General features: G+C 39.9%; 2 protein-coding genes across 2 annotated transcripts; one reads left to right on the forward strand and one right to left on the reverse strand.

The window, feature by feature from the left end:
- Window positions 1–2,516: 2,516 nt before the first annotated feature.
- Window positions 2,517–7,679, forward strand: LOC131982597 (uncharacterized). The gene is made up of 8 exons (XM_059347105.1): window positions 2,517–2,994; window positions 3,111–3,365; window positions 3,464–3,712; window positions 3,800–4,057; window positions 4,693–4,998; window positions 5,088–5,357; window positions 6,822–6,905; window positions 7,036–7,679. Exons 1-8 carry the CDS (start codon window positions 2,666–2,668, stop codon window positions 7,100–7,102), a joined length of 1,818 nt encoding a protein of 605 aa, XP_059203088.1. The 5' UTR covers window positions 2,517–2,665; the 3' UTR covers window positions 7,103–7,679.
- A 2,157-nt stretch (window positions 7,680–9,836) lies between these two features.
- LOC131984057 (ornithine decarboxylase-like) lies at window positions 9,837–15,447 on the reverse strand. The gene is made up of 9 exons (XM_059348926.1): window positions 15,336–15,447; window positions 14,977–15,119; window positions 14,686–14,859; window positions 14,404–14,576; window positions 14,103–14,319; window positions 12,832–12,915; window positions 12,542–12,704; window positions 12,056–12,177; window positions 9,837–10,373 (listed from the first exon to the last, which is right to left on the reverse strand). Exons 1-9 carry the CDS (start codon window positions 15,400–15,402, stop codon window positions 10,119–10,121), a joined length of 1,398 nt encoding a protein of 465 aa, XP_059204909.1. The 5' UTR covers window positions 15,403–15,447; the 3' UTR covers window positions 9,837–10,118.
- Window positions 15,448–15,750: the final 303 nt, after the last annotated feature.

Here is a 15,750-nt window from a genome sequence, read left to right on the forward strand (position 1 = left end):
TAAATGGATTGTACTTTTGTTGTGTTTAGAGAAAAGGAGAGAATGACTGAGCAAGTGGCCAGTGTGTAGAGATGTCATGATGTTTTTTTCCATGCACCCAATATATTATTGCTTAATTTCTCTCCATTCCTAAATACATACATTTCATCTGTCATCTATGGACTCAGTAAAAAGTCAAAGCAGACTCAGCTACAGTATAATGATGTGATCCAACAAGCTCCAGCAATATAACAACAGAGACCATCAGCATTGTGTTAATGATGAGGAGTTTAGTTCTCCTTTTCAGGACTAGTGATGTTCTTTCTTACTGCTTTACACTAACATGAAGTTTCCTGCATTTGAAGATAGCTGCACACAATGGTTCCCCTCTAAGTACATCTGTGTTGTCGTGTTGGATTAATGGTTTATAAAATACAAATTGAACAGCATTTAATAATTTAATGAAGACAGAAAACAAACAGATTCTGCTATGGTCACAGTTTATATATTTCTTCTGCAGAAAATCAAAGCACATCTGGCCGGGCAGATGATCACATTTACAATGGTGCCGTGTTTTTAGCTCTTTATCCCACATTGTTTTAAAATATAAATAAGAGCTCTGTAACAACTGCAATGTTTTATTCCGAATTAGTTTGAACAGATTGAATGTTGGGGGTCTTTGCTGGTTCCAGTTCAGCAAGATGCATTTCTTTGCTATATAAGATATTATGAGGAGCGGTGACTGAGCAGGATGTTTGACCAGTGAATTACACAAAGGAGTGAATGAGAGGATTATTCACAAGTGTCTTTTTTGAACCATTGAAATAATGTTGAAGTATTAGTTTACCTCTGCAGATCCTAATGATGCTTCACTGCTACTTTATTAAGGTTTTTAGACTTTTACAGAATTATGCAGGGACTAAATTTTGGTCCATGACTTTAGGCTTTGGAGCTCATTGATTCATAAATGAAGTGGAAAGAATGATTTTCAGCCAATTCATTGACTGTAAGTGAGCAAGATGTTTGAATTATAAATAATTAAGAGGAGTGAATGAGAGGATTTGATTTAATGTGATTTTTCAGCAATATTAAAAAGAAACTTCATGTCATTAGGATGTGATAGGTTCACCTCTAGAACTCATGATAATGTTACACTAGTACTGTCACTAGTTTATAGAGTCTTAAAACATGATATTGATATTTTTACCTTGACCTTAACCAATCTCAGTCCTCATAGCTAAACCTAACCAGAGCAAGCTCTGTTCAGTAGGAACCTTCTTGTGTCAACCTCCTGTTGGCTCAGGAGTGGTACTGCAGTCTAACATACAATCTTTAATACAGAGGTGACAATACAACTTTGGACCTGACTTTGATGGTTCCTCCAATATTTTGTGAATCATTTCATTCAGTAAAAGTCTTCCAGAATCCACTTAAAGCCCTGTTAAAGGCATTGCTGCTTGAGATTAGGTTGGATTTATTTCACTGTATTTGGCTCATTAGTGGGTTTTTGTAGACTGTTAGCAGATGGATTCATATCAGTGATCTATGGCTCATTTTTAGCTGTTGACATCATAAAATAACAAAATGTTCAATTCTCCTTCCAGTTTATCTTGGTCCTTCAGACACTCAGGTGAAGCAAAGTTCTTTGGGAATCTGTTCTGTGCAGCAGCAGAGAGAGAACAGCAGACAGGAGAGAAGATACTAGAGCTGTTATCATCACTGTGCAGATATGAAACATTCCCTTTTCATCACCTGGGTTATGATCAGCAATATCAGTGTTATTTCCTGCTGGATCTTTTCTCCCACCTGATGGACTATGAGACTAAAACAGGCCTGAGTGTCCTTCCATCATTACAGTCAGTTTTACGGTCAGCTCCTGCAGTCTGGACCATGAAGATTAAATTATTTTTATTACTTGTGTTTTCACTAGAAGCTGTTTCATCTACTCTCGAGTCTGCATATGCAGTTTCAATTATTCTAACTTTATTTCTTTTTACGACAGTTCAAGTTACAGTCAGTTCAGTCAGAAAACTTTAAATTCTAGTTAATATTTAAAAATTGACATCACATGACCTTATCAATCTTTATGATTTCAGTTTTGTGCCTCAGTCATCAGAACCTTCAGAAGAAATCAAGTTCTTTGGGAATCTGTTTTGTGCAGCAGCAGAGAGAGAACAGCAGACAGGAGAGAAGATACTGGAGCTGTTATCATCACTGTGCAGATATAAAAGAAAACCTCTAAAAGATGTCAGGTGTGATTTCCTGCTGGATCTGTTCTCCCACCTGAAGGACTATGAGACTAAAACAGGCCTGAGTGTCCTTCCATCATTACAGTCAGTTTTCCAGTCAGCTCCTGCAGTCTGGACCATAAACCTCTCAGAGAGAAAGACCCCCATCCTCCTGGAAGTGCTGAAACTCCAACCAGAGAAGAAACAAGTGAAGCTGAGAGGCTTCTCAGGTGAAGAGAGTGAAGTGAGGAGTTTCCTACAGTGTCTGCCTTATATCTCACAGCTCAGGTAAATCAGATTAATTAATCTCCACTCTTTTGAAATAAATTTGCTGTCATTTACAAATAAAGACATGAAATACATCCATACAGTTTATCATCACTGCTAATAAAACCGTGTTTCATCCTGCTGCATTCGTTCTCTAACTTTCATCCTGAATAAAATATATTTTACATGAGATGGTTTTCAATGCAGAATGTGTTGTAGCTTTGCTGTTTTACATTTCCTCCATATTGTGTTTCAGCTGTGATCCAGAGTTCTTCCAGAGTGTCTGCTCATGCATCTCTGTCAGATCCAGAGAAGAGGCTGAGCAGTTGGTCTCTCTGCTGCAGCTGCTGGGGTCCACCCTGCTGTTAACAGGAGGGTTAAGCACCAGATGCTGCCGGTCGGTGGGGACAGTTCTCGGACTCTGTGGCTCTGATGTGGATCTCATCCTCAAACCAGGACAGATGTCTGTCGGAGAAGCCTCCCTCCTCTTTAGTTCTACAGTACAACTGCACAGTCTGACGTAAATGTTTATATCTTTACTGTTTTATAGCACCGTCTTTTCCAGTTTAAATGTCATACCAGATTGAGAATATAATTTATTTTCTGACTGCCTTTTACTCTCTCTTTGATCTTCAGGCTTTCCCATGACAACGCCTTGCTACTGTGTGGATGGGTAAAAAAAGGGAGAGTGGCCTGTTCAGTGACTATTGAAGAGCTTTCTCTCTCCCCTCAGACAGCCCGTCCATCTGAGAAAGTGTCGTTGAAGGTTGACAGTGGTTTGGCGTCCCTGCTGAGATACTGGAAAATCAGACGGTTAAACCTGACTGAGTTCTGTGTTCCTGCTCTGAGTCTCATTCCACTGCTGCTTCATGATGGCTCTCTAACAATCAGGTTCACGTCTTTCCTGAGCCTCAGAAACACACCAATTAGCAAAAATGCAAAATGTATGAATCATTTCCTAACATATATTGACATATTTTGATCCTCAGACTGAGTGAGGACACTGTCCAGCAGTTCCTCTTCCTCCTCCATGAAAACCAGGACGGGGACTTGACTCGGTCCTTCTTGATCAAGGTTGGTGGAGACCTGAGCTCCTGCTGTCTGAACTGGGAGCTTCTTCACTTTCTGCTGCAGCAGTCGTCAGCTCAGACCATCACTGTGAACCTGAAGAAGAACAGCTTCTTAGAGGAGAGCATCACACGTCTGCTTCCCTTCCTGGACAGGGTTGTGTTGAAAAGGTGAACAATCTGTTTTTTCACATTCTATATTTGTTATTGTGGCTTGTTTCCCCTAAACAAACTGGTGAATACACTTTGTGCTTCCAGGCTCAGTCCCAGCTTTGTGTTGACTGCCATCAGAGAGATCTATCATGCTGGTGCCAGTCCCAGTATACCCAGTTTACTGAGGTCACTGAATCATGTGATCAGCCTGACCTGCAGAGAGATGGACTCTGTGGACTGTGCTGCTCTGATCTTCACCCTCAGACACAGTGACAAAGTTAAACTGAACCTCATGTGGACGTCCATACCAGCAGGGGAAGTAAAGTCCATCATCTTGATGCTGGACAAAGTTTCTCAACTGAGGTCAGACATTACTGCTCATTTCCCAAAGCTGTACCTGCATCAGTACTCTCCAACACACAAGATATAATTCACCTGTAGCTGAAAAATTAATATAGATATGACAAATGAATTCTGTCAGTAATAATCACATTGTTCTCACCAAGTTAACAACTGAGAGTTGTGAGCACGGGGCTGAAAAGAGGTCTGATGGGTGTGGAAACACCAGCAGACAACTGTTTTTCCACTTGTTGTTGAGGTCAGACTGAAAGTGAACCTTTTAATGTCTGTAATAATCTCTCACTGCACAGAAAAACTATATATTCCAGTGAGGAGTGGGACAAAGTTGAAACAGGAAGTGGGTCTTTAAACTGAAACTGATATTTCTTTTAGTTTGGGTCATCATTTCACCGTTTCTCCTCTGAATTAGTTTGTGTAATGTGAAGGTTTGTTTTAACCTTTCTGATGGTGTGACTGCTTCTGTTTCTTGAGCCATCAGAATGCTTCTAAGTGATGTCTGCATGCTCCAGTAGTTTAGCTGTTAGCCTGAAGGGCTCTATGTTATAAATACTGAGACACAACATCAGTCAGAATTATGATAAAAGACAATCATTTTAATTAATGGTATGTGTTTCTTTTGGAAAACATGTGACTGCCAGTGTTGACAGGAAGCTGCTGCTGAGGTTGGTCCACTGTTGTGCTTCCTCTGACGTCCAGCAGGAGGCAGCGGTCGTCCTGCTCAGGTCTCTGCAGCACACACTGGATCTGTCCTGCTCCTCCTGTGTGGAGCTGTTAGACCAGGATCAGAGTGACACTCTCAGTCTGACTGCTGATGACTGCAGGGCCGTCTCCACCATCCTGAGACACAGCAGCAGCCGGGACACACAGCTCATCCTGCAGGACTGTGAGGTGGAGGACAGTGGACTGGACCTGCTGTTTTCTGTCCTAGACAGAGTCTGCCTCAGGTGGGAAAAACACAAACTGAGTGAAAGGAGAGAAGAAGCTTTGTTTCTTTCATGTTAATGCATCAGAACACTCTGTTTCTCCTGTTTAGAGCCAGTAAAGCTGTCCTCCTCCAGCTGGTGTCTCTGGTCCCTGTGAACAGTGAGAGGGACTCGGTGAGACGGGCAGAGTCCCTCTGTAGAGCTCTGAATGCAGAGCTGGACCTCAGTCACAGCTCCCTGGATCAGAGGACCTGTGAAGCCTTGGCCCTGATGCTGGACTTCTGTGCAGAGCTGACAGAGCTGGACCTCAGTCACTGTCAGCTCACAGACCAGCAGCTGCTCTCACTCTGCTCACAGCTGCACAAAGTACAAGTCCTGGAGTGAGTGTGCACTGGAAATGTCTTCATGTGGCTACAATGTTTATAAGGCAGTGTGGGCTCGAGCCCAGGTGGAGGTAACCATTTATAAAAGAAAGATTACAGCAGGTAGACTGTGTGAGGATCAGAAGCAGCTGGTAATGTCAGCTGCTCACAGTTTGATGAGCTGAGACGAGAGAAAATGCTCTTTAAAACATAAACAGTAACAATCACAATTATAGGGGGCTGAACCCTTAACATTATTATTGAGTTGATTTCTATGCAGATGAAGCTGGATTATATTTCATGAGAGATTTGAGTTCTTGTCAGTGTCTATATGATGCAGACAAACTTACTTCAGAAGACAATTATATCTATATAGTCATGGCTATTTCTACAGAAAGCTGCAGGACAATAAACATGCTTTACTTCTATTGAACTGTCTTAATCTAAAGTGTAGTAGTTTTCATTTAGTCATTAGAATAACTTTAAAATGATTGCACAAAGTATAGGTACTAAGAAAACCAGAGGGGCAGAGTAATTTATAGAAATTACTAAATAAAATGCAGGTTGAATAGCATGTCAATAAAAAATAAAAATGTGCACAACTGTGCATCTCTGTAATCCTCCAGAAAACAAAAAGTCTGACTGAAGCTGAGAACAGAAAACTCAAATTAATCCTGTTGACCAGTGCTGGAATGTAACTAAGTACATTTACTCAAGTACTGTACTTAAGTACAACTTTAAGGTTTTACTTGAGGATTTCCATTTGATGTAAAATTATACTTCAAAGTGATTTTTTAAATTAACTTCATAACTGTATATTTAGCCTTTAAAATGAGCCCTAATGAACCCAAAACACTGCTTACATAAATGCATCAGTACAGATAATCTAATAATATATTTAGAATATATAAAACAATCTGAGTGTGTCCATTCTGCATAATGAGAACTTTTGATACTTTATGTACATTTTGATGCTGATACTTTTTTACTTTTACTGCAGTAAGTTTTGAGTGCAGGACTTTTACTTGTCGTGGAATAACCTCACAGTGTGGTATTAGTACTTTTACTGAAGTAAAGGATTGAAATACTTTTTCCACCGCTGCTGTTGACACAAGAGACCTTTCTCCTAACTTTCAAGAGAAAATTGAGTTTTGCTGATTTGTTTAAAGTAAAATAGTTGTGAGATCTCTGGTGGAGTTCATGATGAATCTTCAGGATGACTTGACTGCAAATGATCTCGCTGTGTAACCTTTAAATCTCTGTCTTTAGTTATAGTGCAGTGTCAGAAAGCTTCAGTTATTAATGAAGATATCCAGCTGGTATCTGCTGCTTCGGTGCACACGCCTGCTGATGACCAGAGGTGTTTGATTGACTGAAAAAGAAAAGCAAAACATAATGTTACAGTGATTATCCTGTGTGTTTCAACAGCACCTTTGGGCTGATATAATATCGTGAACTAATAACTGTTTGTGTTTGTTGCAGTCTGAGTCACAACAACATCACTGATGCTTCGACTGACACGTTACTCCAACTGGTCTCCATCAACCCCGGCATTCAAACTGTGCGGTGAGCAGACATTAATTAGTGCTCCATTCATTTATTAAGACATTTCTACTCATAGTCATTCATTCTCTTCCATCAGTTCAATGAACACTGTCTGTCTGAGTGACGTCTGCTCTCTCTGCTTTGTTTTTAGACTCTTCAGAAACAACATTGTGGACAGAAGCTCCTTTCAGAAAGACAAGCGGTTTGAAATCTGGTGAACCAGTCGTCAGTGGGATGCTATTAACTGTTTCAAGTCTAATGATCTTTGGAAGAAAGTATTACCTGTGGTACCTTGATTTTTTTTTATTAAGGCAAAACAAATAGAAGCCAACTGTTACCTCAGTGACAACTGTGTTTTTTTAATATTGTGATAACTATTTTTTGGGATGAATGTTTAGCTATAATTAACAAGGCAAAAAAAAGCATGTTCAATAAGTTGAGATGACAGAAAACTATCTAAAGAGAACAATCTTAAAAGTGTAAATATGAGTATATATTTTATTTGACATTTTAAATGGAGAAAATTGTTCATTTCCTCTGTCCGTTCTCATTTCCTCATTAAAATACCTCTTTTACTGTAAACTGCAGTAATCAGCGTTTTCTTGACTTTTAGTTTCACAGAATAAAATCTGAGTCAACCAGTTACCAGCTGAGTGACTTTGTGTCACAAACAGACCTCGTTCTAAGACTTCTAAGGTGCATTGTCATAGGACCAATGTCATATTTTCTTGTAATGCAACAGCTATTTTAAAATGTTGTGAAATGTACAGTTGTAAATATATTCAATAAACAAATGACATAAAAGACTCAAACTGGAGTCAAAGTTATTTACTTAATGCATTATTTTTAGATGTTTATCTAAATTACAGTTTTACAACAGAAACCTACTGGTTTATATTTAAAGCACTTTAATAGCATGAAAAGTTATCAATAATTGTTTTTTTTTCTATTATAAATGATTAACTTTTAATTTGGGAAACAGTTGTGTAGTACAAAAAACAATGAAGTTATATGTCAGTAAAGTGGAAAAACAGCAGTCCATATTTCAGTATATATACAGAATCAGGGAGACATTTACAGTGACTCATCAGTCATTTACTGTATGTGAGAACAGATGTTCTTGTGAAACGGCTGCTGTCTTTTGTCTCCAGTGTTTCTCTACACAGGAATCACACTGTAACCCAAAGCAGAGCACAAACACAGAGGAGAGGCTCAGGGAAGGTGCAGCTGAAGGCGTGGTGGTGGATCAGAGGACACCGTGTACAAGTCCAGGTTCACTGTTGCTGCCATCAGAACTCTCCAGACTGCAGCCATCATTTTTATGCAAGTCAGCACTAAATAGACCCATCCTTTCCCTGTTAACCTCCCAGTAACAGTGACCAGTCTGACCATTTCTACTCACAGCTCTGTGTGTGGTTTGGACTAGTAATGTTAACAGTAAATATTATGTGTATGTGATTACATGTGTAGGAGCTGAACTGATGTTGGCCCTGCAGGTTTAAACAGTACAATGTGTGCTGCTCTGTATCCTGTAACTGGGAATGATATCAGAGTCTCATCAGACATTAGTTCTACCTTCAGGAAGCCTCTGCATATCAAGAGGGGGGAAGTAACTCAGTACATTTACTAAATACTACTTTAGTACACATGTTAGCCACTTGTACTTTACTTGAATGTGTCTGCTTTATACTTCTACTCCACAAGTATTTCTTCACCTCATTGATCTGATTAAGATTAATAATACACAATGTAATCAATAAAATTAATTATATAATTCTGTCCATAAGGCCTTCAAGCTGCCCAGAAAAATGTAATTATATAAAAACATTAACAGGCACATTAATGCACATTTCTTTCTAAAGGCTTTTTAACGCACTTTTATGAATACATTTCTGTAAAGTTAAAAATGTTTTTATCCATTTAAAAAAAATTGCAGACATTATTGTATATTTTATACATCTTTAAAAACGTTTTACATATTTTCTGCATTAAAAAACCCCATAAAATACATAACATGTTATGTTTAACGATTTAAAAATATTTTTGTATATTTTTTTTCAAATGTGGTGTCCTAATACTGGCTCGAGCATTATCATGTTGAATTGATCCCAGATCAAAATGAATGCTGATGAAAATGATTTCTGCTTATAAAATGTCATAATTTCAGGCTGTAAATTATTGTGCTATATTACAGTCTCTGTCAGTGTATTACTAATGTAGAAGGACTTCTAATGTAGGGGACATTTACTTAGAGAACATTATTTGTTACTGTCGAGTTATTGGGCGGTTCATCTGCCTGAACTAGACCAGGCTTGGCACAGAGGACGCAGGAGTCAACTCGTTCAACTTAATTATTTTATTTGATTTGACTATAGCCACTTTTTGGATTGTCAGTAGGTTGATAACCTCAAGAGAAGAACAAACAGAAATCAGATTCAAATATATACCATATCATGTCTTAACAAAACCATAAGTAGGGAAATTGAAAGTGATACATACCCTAACCCTAACACACTCAGGGAAGACAAAGGGCCTCCCAGGTGCTCACCCAAGGTTAATCACCCTAGTGCTTCTTGCTCTCCCTCTGAACACAATCACCCAGTGACCACTGGGCCCTCTACTGCCCTCTGGCACACTCCATCACCTCATCCCCTCAATAAAAATAAAGAGAATATAATGCATAACCCAACCGTTATTAATATTCAAAAATCTTAATTACTCCATCAACCTACAATATGTCATTAAAGAACTTAAAAATCCTCTTTTGGAAATCCTCCTTGAATGCCATATTATATTATACAGCAGATATTTTGATATGCATGAGTTTTACAATACAGCTGCATCCTTAAACCCTATGGAACTCAACATGTCTAAATGCATCTCCTCTTACAGTGATTGTTTCACCACATGATTTTTTTCAGGCAAGAAAAACAATATAAAGGATATAATATGTACGATATATTTTTTATTGTCCCCTAGGAAAGAGCTGGAAACGTTGCTTGGGAGAGGTACATCTGGAATACCTCGTTTAACCTGCTGCCCTCGCAACTCGGCCCAGAATAGGCAGAAGGAAGTGGGTTGATGGATGAATGGGTTATTTAGAAGAGAACAAAGCAGAATTGCTTGTTGACCAGTGCAGAGAAACAGCTTGGTGTCAACAGCCGGGCTATTACTCACAGATGACCCAGTGTATATCATATAGAAGCATCGTCCAACAGACGTGTTACCAGATCATCAATGGATGTTATTGATGTCAAAATTGTTTAAGGCGTGCCATGTTTCAGTTGTTACAACAGGGTAGACTTGTGCCCTTTCAAAGCCATTGAAGTCGGTGGATGAACAAACAGAGTAAGCACCCATGTTGTCAACGAAGAGCCAGTCCCCCACGTGCAGCTCAGGAATCCAGAAGTTGTCGATCACTTTGTCGATGCTGTCACAGGTTGGACCCCAGATCACAGACCGGTATCTCTGCTCACTGCTCTCAACAGTCTGTGTGGAGCACAAACATTGAAATATGAAATCCACATCGCCTAGTTATTTTATTCTCCCACAATCTATCCCTTAAAATGTTTTCTTTTACTTGATTATTTCCGTTTTATGGAATGGTGGTGCCGTGGTTGGCTGTGGCTGCTTTGGCTCCCGACAACACAGCCAACACATGGTTAAATTCGCCATCTAGTTCAATAAGTTTAGCACCAATAGCTCAATGTAGCACGTCAGAACAGTAAATGATCGTCAGCTTGTGTTAGGTTTGCGAAATGACAGCGATTTGGGTTTTTTAAACTCGGTTACGTGGACCACTCTACTCAGCCTTGGTCTGCTATGCCGGTCAGACCCAGCGGCCTACAGAGCAGAGGAATTTCCTACCAGCACAGCCCGCCCACGGAGGCGTTGGAGGCGGTGCCAGAGAAAACAGAAGCAGTGTTGCTGCGGTGGACTTACAGCTAAGATGAAGGCTAACCCGTTCCGTCCGCAGCTTCCATCCATCCTGATTATCCTGTACGTTCCCTGGAGAGCAAATTCAACTGCCTGAAGCTGGAGACTAGAAACTGCTGCCTCCTCATTCTCGCTGAGACGTGGCTAAACTTATCTGTCCCTGATGTCACCATTAGCATAGACGGGCTATAACATTCAGAGCCGACAGTAGCCACACTCTCCCAGGTAAATCCCGAGGGGGTGGCGTTTACTCCATGTCCACTTGGTCATTGCTCTGCAGACATTGAGTTTATGATTGTGAGATGCAGACCGTTCTACTTCCCCCAGGAATTCACCTCCATCATAACTGTAGCTGATTACATCCCACCCAGCGCTAACACCAAGCAAGCTCTTAGTGTTCTCTACCATGCCATCAGTGACTTGCAATCCACACACTCGGAGGGTGTTTCATTGTTGCCTGGGACTTTAGATGATGTAGGGGTGCACCTTTAGACTTTGATCTGCAGGCCTTAGCTTCTATCTTCTATCTTCTTCTACATCTTTTTTAACCTGTTTTTGCTGCTGAATCGGTTGGACATCCTAAATATGTCCATCAAACACATATTTGTCATAGTCTGCTCCAGCCTTTCCCCATGGACTCAGTAATTTTCCACTGCTCTACTCTCACCACACCCATTGACTGATTACCACACCCACTCTCAGTCACTGATCACACACCTGCTCACACTCACTAATCACACACCTGCCCTCACTCACCAATCAGCCCCTCCTGCCTGCTCAGTATATATTCTCCAGCCTCACACTCACTCAGTGCCAGATTGTTCTTTGCCATGCGAGACTTTCCAGCGTTCACCTGCCTGTCTTCCCGGTTCCGACCCTGCCTGACTTCGACCTGCCTGTTCTGCCTGCCGCCTGGTAAATTACCTCTACCCTTTGTTCCTGACTATGAGCTCTGCCTGCCCCCCTTCGGATTGTTCGCCTGGACTGCCTGCCTTCTGGTTTATGAACTTTTGCCCGTCCTGACCAAGCCACCTGCCAAGCCATTGAACTGTGTGTTTGCCGGATTGCAGTTAATAAAACCATTAACTGACCTTTGTTTCTGGGCCTTGTTTGTACTGCGTTTGGGGTCGCACAATACCCGTTACAATATTAGACCCTTCCGTCGGCCTCTTCCTGAATCAATTCTTCGTGAATGAATCATCATGTTGTTGTATCGTGATAGGGTTTATATTTACTCTGTTGAGGTATGGCTCAACCTCGGAGTGGGCAGGATCATTGATCAGGAAGCTCAGGGAGCCATACACTCCGTCATTAAGGTAGTACATCATCACTCTGTCAGGGCTGCTTTTCTCAACGTCTGGAAAAAAATACATGCAAAATAATGAAGGTTACTGAACTAAAAAGTACACAATATTTTTGCATTATTGTTGGAAATATTACACAAATTATAGTATATTATCTATGGCCCCTCAGGGGCTCTGCACAAAGTGCAACCCTACAAGTCAGAATTGTGCTTTCTCAAAAGCTGAGCATGGCTTTTGACTAAAATTCATGTAGTAGTGTATTGCCATGTAGTGCCATCAGACATATATGACTGCTGTATGCTACTTATACATTTTATAATTAAAATCAAGATCAATTTACATACAAACACACCATAGTTTTGGGTTAATACTGGATAGATAACATTCATGTGGCTCCAAAAGACATCTATACAATACCGTTATGTTCGCCCACATCATCTAAGATCGCTCTTTTAGCAATGATGTTTGCTGCCAGTGTGAAGGCTGAATCCACATAGTATCGGCCGGGTTCTGCAATAATCTGCACCTTACTGTCAGGAGGGAAGTATTCCTCCAGTGCTCCATTAATGACTTCTGAAAACTAGGGAAGGGAAAAACATAGGTAAAAAAGTATATTTCATCTCTGTTAATATTCTAGACATTCCCATGATACTTCTGTGCACTTCACTATCACTCACTCTTTAGGCAACAAATGAATGTAGCTTTACCTCTTCAAATTTAATTTGGAAGTCCTCTCTCCCAGGGAACCCTCCACCAATATCCAAGAGAGTCATCTGGAAGCCACGCAGTTTCTGAAAAAAATAACACATCAGTACCACTGTCTAATAGGCATCATTCATAAAGGACAGATGGTGGGGGACCGTTGTTGTGCCTTAAATTGAGCTATGGGAACGGGCAACCATGTTCAGCAGCCTTTACGGATATCATGGCAGAGGTGACAAGAGGGAACAGGACGTTGACAGAGGTGAGGCCACCAGACAGGAGTTAATCTTGGATAGCTTTCAGAGAACTTTTAGAAATGAAAGATTGTGGACAGATACCAAGTTGGACTTTGTGCTTTTAGAATAGCAGGTTGGCTATTAACTGGCTTGGTGTGTCTTGTGTTGTTGCACTTGATGCACCTGTTGACTAGTTTTTGACCAGTAATGTAATTTCATTTGTAAAAGTCAGTGCTCAGTTTATCAACTTAAATGAAAGGTGGCGTTAGATAACCACCATAAATGTAAATAAAGCTTTACAAATAGCTTTAAAGCAGAGTGATGTATGAAAAAAGTCTCAGTAATGTTGTACTCTATATTAGTATTTAAGGAATGCCTTTTGTCCAATCAAATAACATGGCCGAAAATAACTGTAAAATAGATTTTTGGATATATATAGATTATAATAGTCAATGTTGCTTTTGCACAGGCTTTGGTTACACTCAAAATTAGGTCTGTGCTTAACACGAATTAAAGCATTTCACATTTTGTTATAGGACATAACTAACATCAGAAAATACTCCACTCATGGATTTTGATGCTTTCACATGTCTTAAAAAAGGCGGTTGCTAGCAAGTGGTTAAGTGAGAGTAAAGCAGTTGTCGCGGACATTACCGTCTTCATGACATTGTTTAAAGTCTCACATTAGGTATTATCACATTCCTTTGTGAACAAAATGTACTGTACACTTTTTTGCTAGACTGGCTTTGCTCTGTTTTATTTGCTCTGGAAGATGAGCCTGGTACTTTTCCCATTCAAACATATCCTCCCGACCTGAATGGGCCAATCAGCCAGTTATCTCACATAAGGTGGGTTTGATAGAACTTAGATCCAGTGCAACTCACAAAACTGAGATTAAACTGTCAAACGAGTTGACTACTTCTTGAGGTGAGTTACATCGCAATGGCAAATCAACATAACTTCACTGATGGAGTGATACCTCTCAATATGTGAATGTTACTGTAGTTTTGTAATCTTCTAGTACTTTGACAATGACTTACCCCCATGTCAAAGACGCTTCTGGCATCTGCGATGGCCTGCTTGAACGCCCCACTCTCAGTGCACCCGCTGCCTACGTGAAAGCTGACCCCAATGACCTCCAAGCCCAGCTCTGCAGCACGTTCCAGCAGCTTACCGACTGACGCCAGTTTGGCTCCAAACTTTGCACTGAGTTGTAGCAGTGAGTCAGAGTCATCCACTGCGATGCGGAGTACAAGTCTGGAAAGCAATTCAGCGGTTTTTACCAGTAAACTAAGAACAATAGAAACATAGAAGCAACAATATAAACAGCTGTTCACTTACTTGGCTTTGGTGTGACAGAGAGAAATTTTTAGGAGTTCTTCCTCACTATCAAAAGTCATCCGATTTACTCCATGAGCACGGGCATATTTGATGTGTGACAGTGGTTTGGTTGTATGTGCGTAAATGATCTTATCAGGTGTCACTCCGTGGGACAGGGCTCTCTGGATCTCACCCTGTGACACCAAAACATGTTAAAAAAAGAGAAAATTCAGAAGGAAACATCATTGCTTCATAACATAGACAACAGAGAGGGAGAATATATTTGAAATATTTCATCAGTACCTTGCTAGCACAGTCGAAACCTGTGCCCAGAGCACTCAACATCCTCAAAACTGCTGCTTCGTTGTTGCACTTCACCGCATAGAAAGGCTTGACTCGAGGTAAGTTTGTGAGCCACCTGAGGTGTCTTTTGAATATATTATCTAGATTTGCCACATAGAATGGTCCTTCATCGCCCTGAATGAATAAAGTAAATTGAATTGTTTACATAGGGAATGCACATCTCAAAAACTCTCAACTCACAAAGACTCATAGTTAGGAAAACTTTAGCGACATGATGTCTCTGGTACTCACCACTGAATCAAGCTTTTTTGTTTTACTGTCTATGAAATCCTTCACAGTCTTTCCACTGTCTAAAATGTCAATGTTGCAATTCTCCAGGTACCAAACATTCATGACTGATTCATTTGTAGTTGCTGCTGCTGCTGCTGCTGCTGCTGCTGCAAGGGATGAAAAGAATTAAGATAAAAGCACAAAATGAATTTACAAATGTTGTTAAATGTAACAAAATTATTAAATGAATAATTAAATGAAATGAAATGATGTATTGCTAGGTCATAATAAATATTAGCTTTGTCTTTGTTGATATTTATGTATGTATTTCACAAGACTAATTAGTCTATGTAACATAAGAAGTTGTAGCTGAAACTTACCCATATTGTTTTTACAGAGAGCAGAGAACAGTGTGCAGCCAGCCAGCAAACAGCAAAGCAGGGACATTTACTAAGGGCAACACCTTATTCAGTTGCATAAGCATGAAGAGTAACATAAGCATTTAAGATTGACAAGTGGAACTGGTTTTATTACCTGAGATAATCTTTGAATCTTTGCTCCTTCCCTTCTCCTTCTACAGTGCCTTGCAAAAGTATTCATACCCCTTGGAATTTTCACCCTTTTGTTGCTTTTACACATTAAATCATGGTCGATATAATTTGGCCTTTTTAAAAAGAATTTGCAAAAAAACCCTCTTTAATATCAAAGTGAACAAAGATTTTTACAAAATATTGTCAATTAATTAAAAATCTATAAGGTAAAATAAATGAGTGCATAAGTATTCATACCCTTTAA

The sequence above is a fragment of the Centropristis striata genome, chromosome 13 (assembly GCF_030273125.1).
Source record: "Centropristis striata isolate RG_2023a ecotype Rhode Island chromosome 13, C.striata_1.0, whole genome shotgun sequence".
NCBI classification, from domain to species: Eukaryota; Metazoa; Chordata; class Actinopteri; order Perciformes; family Serranidae; genus Centropristis; species Centropristis striata.

What these genes read in the sequence shown, in the direction of transcription:
- LOC131982597 (XM_059347105.1), top strand. Translation starts at nt 2,666, where the DNA reads ATGGTTTTCAATGCAGAATGTGTTGTAGCTTTGCTGTTTTACATTTCC. An exon ending in GATGGCTCTCTAACAATCAG is followed by an intron (nt 3,366 to 3,463) that starts GTTCACGTCTTT and finishes TTTGATCCTCAG; the next exon opens with ACTGAGTGAGGACACTGTCC. An exon ending in CACAAAGTACAAGTCCTGGA is followed by an intron (nt 5,358 to 6,821) that starts GTGAGTGTGCAC and finishes TGTTTGTTGCAG; the next exon opens with TCTGAGTCACAACAACATCA.
- LOC131984057 (XM_059348926.1), bottom strand. Translation starts at nt 15,402, where the DNA reads ATGTCCCTGCTTTGCTGTTTGCTGGCTGGCTGCACACTGTTCTCTGCT. An exon ending in TCCAAATTAAATTTGAAGAG is followed by an intron (nt 12,705 to 12,831) that starts GTAAAGCTACAT and finishes TCCCTTCCCTAG; the next exon opens with TTTTCAGAAGTCATTAATGG. An exon ending in TGATGTGGGCGAACATAACG is followed by an intron (nt 12,178 to 12,541) that starts GTATTGTATAGA and finishes ATTTTTTTCCAG; the next exon opens with ACGTTGAGAAAAGCAGCCCT.